The sequence below is a fragment of the Mesitornis unicolor genome, unplaced genomic scaffold (assembly GCF_000695765.1).
Source record: "Mesitornis unicolor isolate BGI_N332 unplaced genomic scaffold, ASM69576v1 scaffold9983, whole genome shotgun sequence".
Classification (NCBI taxonomy): domain Eukaryota; kingdom Metazoa; phylum Chordata; class Aves; order Mesitornithiformes; family Mesitornithidae; genus Mesitornis; species Mesitornis unicolor.
In genome coordinates this window covers 45,577-50,534 of record NW_010175774.1, presented here as the reverse complement: position 1 = coordinate 50,534, position 4,958 = coordinate 45,577, and the positions used below count along the sequence as shown (strand labels likewise).

The 4,958-nt window shown below is 40.8% G+C and overlaps 1 protein-coding gene across 1 annotated transcript in view; it reads left to right on the top strand.

The window, feature by feature from the left end:
• Positions 1 to 4,242, top strand: part of SLC13A2 (solute carrier family 13 (sodium-dependent dicarboxylate transporter), member 2) — an 18,060-nt gene extending 13,818 nt beyond the window's left edge. The window contains exons 13-14 of the mRNA XM_010181515.1: positions 3,745 to 3,903; positions 4,196 to 4,242. Of these exons, the coding sequence (XP_010179817.1) occupies positions 3,745 to 3,903; positions 4,196 to 4,242 (206 nt within the window). The remainder of the gene's footprint in view (positions 1 to 3,744; positions 3,904 to 4,195) is intronic.
• The last annotated feature ends 716 nt before the right edge of the window (positions 4,243 to 4,958 follow it).

Here is a 4,958-nt window from a genome sequence, read left to right as displayed (position 1 = left end):
TTCCTTTCTTTCCTTTCTTTCCTTTCTTTCCTTTCTTTCCTTTCTTTCCTTTCTTTCCTTTCTTTCCTTTCTTTCCTTTCTTTCCTTTCTTTCCTTTCTTTCCTTTCTTTCCTTTCTTTCCTTTCTTTCCTTTCCTTTCTTTCCTTTCTTTCTTTCCTTTCTTTCCTTTCTTTCTTTCTCTATCCTCATTATTAGGAGACAAGGATAAAGCGCATTGTACATGTGATTTATAAAATGTTGGGATTCACTGTCCTGCTGTAGTTTCTTTCCAGCTCAACTGTCAAGACAGTTCAGGTATCTGCTGGTCACTGATTCCCTTTGCACCAATAGATTCATTGGCCTGACAAGCACAGTTGCTCTGGAAAATCACTGTCTCAGAAAGAACAGTCTGGTATTAACCCTCCAGTGGCTTTGAAAGTTAATGTTTTGATTTGGTATGTGATAGGGTTCCTATAGAATATTCCCAGCAGAAGAAGGAAGGACATTTATTCTCTTTTGCTAATAACCTCCTGGGTAATTGATTTCAATCACATAATGACTTGCTCAGGTCACTGCTAAACCACTCACCTTCTTTCCTTTGCATTTCCCTCTATCAAATAACATCCAGATTTGTCTAAATATTTCCATTGCTCTGCTCAGTCTGTCTGCGTACCTAAGAAAATGACAAACTTTAGCTGATAATTTGCTGCAAACCTCTCCCTTCTTTGCTCTTTGTCTACAACATCAGGGCAGTGTGCACAGCTTTTGTTTGCGTTTTGTTTTCTTTGAAATACTTGCACATAGTTTACATGTCCTTCTAAACTACTGCTTAGCTAAGCAGGAAATGTTGAATTCGTATAACATTTCCCATCAGCCTCTCCTTCCAGCCCTTTAAAACTGTGTTATGATTCTTTGAAGTCTTTTCTATTAGTCTACATTATTCAGAGGCTGTGGTGTGCATAAGTACATGCAGGAGCGCAGGTGCAATCTTTATGGCAATCTCAAGAAGAAAGCAGAGAGACATCAAGTAGCACAGAGTGTCATAGGGCCAATGCAATAATGCTGGGTGTTCCATGTTCATTAGCACGTATGAGTATACACAGGTTTGAGACTTACCAGAAAACGGCTGCAGTGAAAGTTAACGAAGGGCTACACAAAATGCCCAGCTTCCAGAAGACAAGTGAAAAGCTGCAATCTGTAGGCAGAGAAGAAAAGCTAACAATAATACCAGGACCGAAAGAGAACGGAAAATTTCATTAATGGTAGCAGCAAGTACATACTGGGCAGTTTATTCCCCTGGGTGTGTCTGAGCGCAGGACGAGTTGAGATACAGCTAAATATAGTGCGCTTGTGCAAAAACCAGTAACACTATTAAAAATGTTCATAATTTTCTAAGCAAAGCAGGTAGAAAGTGTTTCTAAGCCCCATTATTACACAGATCACCTTTGAAGGGTGGTTCCCCATTATGTTTCCAGATATTGCCCTCAAGGAGTGGCTCCATTTCCCATTGTGTGATCAAATTTCACAATCTTCTGTGAAACTGCCAGCTCAGCACCTGCTGGAGTTAGGAGTGATTTCCAACGCAGCTCTTCATTGCAGAGCTGACACGAAGTTCGTTTTACACAGGAGTTGCAAGTGATAAATTTGTTAATGAGAAGGGGACGTCTGCCTTCTTCTCTGCCTTCTTCTCTGCCCTCTCTAAAAAGCAAGTGCTGTACAAAACCACAAAATACAGGTTTCCCACACTGTATGCCAGTGAGTAAGTGGGTGACTCGCAGTCACCTCCTCCATTTTCCCTGGAGTTATGGTGCTGTCTTGCCTTGCCTTGCCCAGACACACACACACACAGACACAGGCACAAGTTCTACAGGCACATACATGTACACCCAAGAGAATATGAAGGACTTAACCTGGTAAACATATACATTTCTACGACACACGACCACACCAGAAAACCAGCTGAATTTTAAGCAGGCTAGTGCAATGAAAATAGCTTACATTTGAGAAAGCCACTTTGTCATCAACACCTCGACAGAAATTTGTAAATGGCATGCAAGTGATGCAAGGGTCACCTCGTCAGGCACTGAAACCATAAACTGACTTAACAGAACACATGACAATCTTAAAGCCAAAACAGGACGAAGCCAGCATGTCTTTTTAATCCTCAGGTTGGTTTGGAGAAACCAAAAATTTGCTCCCAGTAATTTCAAGCTATTAAAATTAACTTAAAGAAAGCCTTTGTTGTATAACACTGAAACCTTGAAATCCACCTAGATCTTGCAATTTAATTCCTAAGCTCTCATTAAAAACAAACAAAAATATCTGCTTTGAAGGAAGCCTTATCATATAACGTGCAAAAAAAATAATTCTCAAAAATATAAAAAGCATTTTCCGAAAACAAAATACAAACCAACAGAGACTTGAAGGTCTTGTGTCTTATCCAAGAGCCATCAGCACGTATGTAAATACGGACCTTTCTGCAGAAGCTGTAAGAGCAGTTCCACGCTCACCCCCGGAGGTAATTCCTCCCTCAGATAACTACGACACGTTGGCAGCAGCGTGCATCTTAGCCCAAAACCCCAGCTCCATTTGACGTATTTATTGTCAAACAACTCTTTGCTCTCAGTTGCTTTTAGTGTCTGCAAAGGCAAAATCAAAGTTTAGAATTTCTACGACGATGAAGAGCCAAATAAAGAACAAAAAAACCCACAGAAATACAAGGACTTAGGAAACGCGTAACTTGAAGTCATCAAGGAATTACACAACCCTCCCTTTTTTTTCCAACACGGAACCAATAAAACTATTTACAACTTGATTCACTGAACTTTACGATTTGAGCTAGTAATGACCAAGGTGCCAAAGTCTGGAAATGCAGTGGTTTGAACACACTAATCACCTGGTGTCCAAAATAACAACTGTTTAATAGAACTTAATCACTACTGTGAGTGCAGAGCATTTTCTCCTATTAAAGAAACATTTAATATTATTTATCCTTTAATGATACTAACAGATCGAAAACATCGAGTTGCTATTTGGGTTGTACAGATTCCCTTGCAATGTGCCATCTGTTTGCTGCAGGCACTCCACCAGGGCATGCCCAAAATGCCTAAATCCAGGCCAAGCACCTAGTCTGGTGCTGATCTCCTTCAGAAAACACCCTTAAATAGCTGAGGGGAAAGTAATGGAACAAGAGGAACACTTTTCAAAGGCAGTGCATGACAGCATAGCTGCAAAATTAGAAGTGTAGTAATCAATGCAGTTAAAGAAAAATTCATTCAAATCGTCAAAAAGAAAAAAAAACACCAAACCACAAACTGACTTGAAAACAGACAAGGGTTAATTAAAGGGTTCAACCCCTATACGTTGTTATGTATGATTTAGATCAGACCAGATGCAACTGCTTCAAGGCTTATACTTTGTAGATTTATGTAAGGTATCTATCTTGATAAAGCATCAGTCGTGACTGCTTTTAGGTGATACTGTACTTGAAATATTAACATTAAGTATGCTAAACTAGAACATCAAACCTTTGCTTCAAATTTATACTATTCAGCCGACGTCAGATTAGAATGAAGGGTCTCTTGCCAACCTAGCAGCATTACCGGAATTTCCTCCTTTCCCTTGATAATGTCCAGTCTATAAGAAGCAGAGCGATCTCAAGTTTTCCCAATGCCTGCCACTGAGATCTATGACTTTCTATTCTTCAGACAGAGAAACCAAATTTCATTCATTCTGCTGATGACAGAGCTTGTCCTTTCTTTCTAGTGGTCAGAGCTGTCCATGAAACCGTTGTCCACATTAATATGGAACTGCACAGCGTTGAGGAGCAAGCTGTGTGCAAAAGCAGAAGGGGAATACGGTCCCGGCACAGTTTGCTGTTACGGCACCAGCTCTCCCGGTTGCCTATCAAGGAGGTCTTTGGCAGTGAGTAGTGGTTATTCTGGAGCAGTTGTAGCAACGGCAAAAGGAAAGTCACATTTCCCTTTTTGCTGTAGCACTATCCTGATGAGACTTGCTAGGAAATTCAAAAGGATCCTCTTTATTTTTAAGACGTCTGTCACCTGAAGGGAGTTTGAATTTTCCCTCCTTATTCTTACCTCTGGCGATATCATTACTGCTACATGAAACATGCAATCATAAATCATTTGTCTGCATTGCAGATAACAGTTGTACAATGCAAGCTTCCTCACACCTGTGCTTTTCCTTTTCTCTTCAGACCTAAGCAAGCGGTGTTGCGGTATCGAGAGCTACAACCGGTACTGAAGAAATAACAGTCCCAGAAGACACTACCTAGCCAACCTGAAGTAATCTTTGTCACTCCTTTAGCGTTATATCTTCATCAACCGGGCTACATAGAAAATAGTAACATCATCAGAATTTGTTCAGATGATTTTTAGAGACTTGCAAGCTTAGAGATGAAGACGGAACTGTTTTTCCTCTAATTAGTGGTGAAAGCCGGTGACCACACTTAGCACTACAGTAGCCCCTCTGGACAGTCCCAACAGAGAGATCAGCGAATGGCACAGGATGAAACAAACTCCACCTTCACGCTTATGCATTATGTCTTCATTTAAGATGCTCTGACAGTTGATAGAAAGCATGGTGTATGGACAAAATACAAATTAATTTCTGAAATATATTCAGAAAAGGCTGACGTAGAGCTGTGAGAGGGCCAGGTTCTCTCTGCCACCCTGGCTCCAGAAACAGAGGTCTCTCTCCTGAGTGTGCGCTGTGTGTTTCTGTGTTTTGGCAGAGATACTGTAAGAAAAAAACCCAAACAACCCATGCAGCTTATTAGCTTAGAAGAAAACTCTTTGGTCTGTTTACACTGTAACCACACACCTGTATCTCAGAAATATGAGACAACTGGTGGGGAAAGGGGAGGGGATGGAGATCTTTAGTTTCCTCTGCACCAGGTGCAGTCAAGTCTGTAATATCTTTGCAGCCACTATTTTGAATCAGTGCCACTCTTGGCCTAC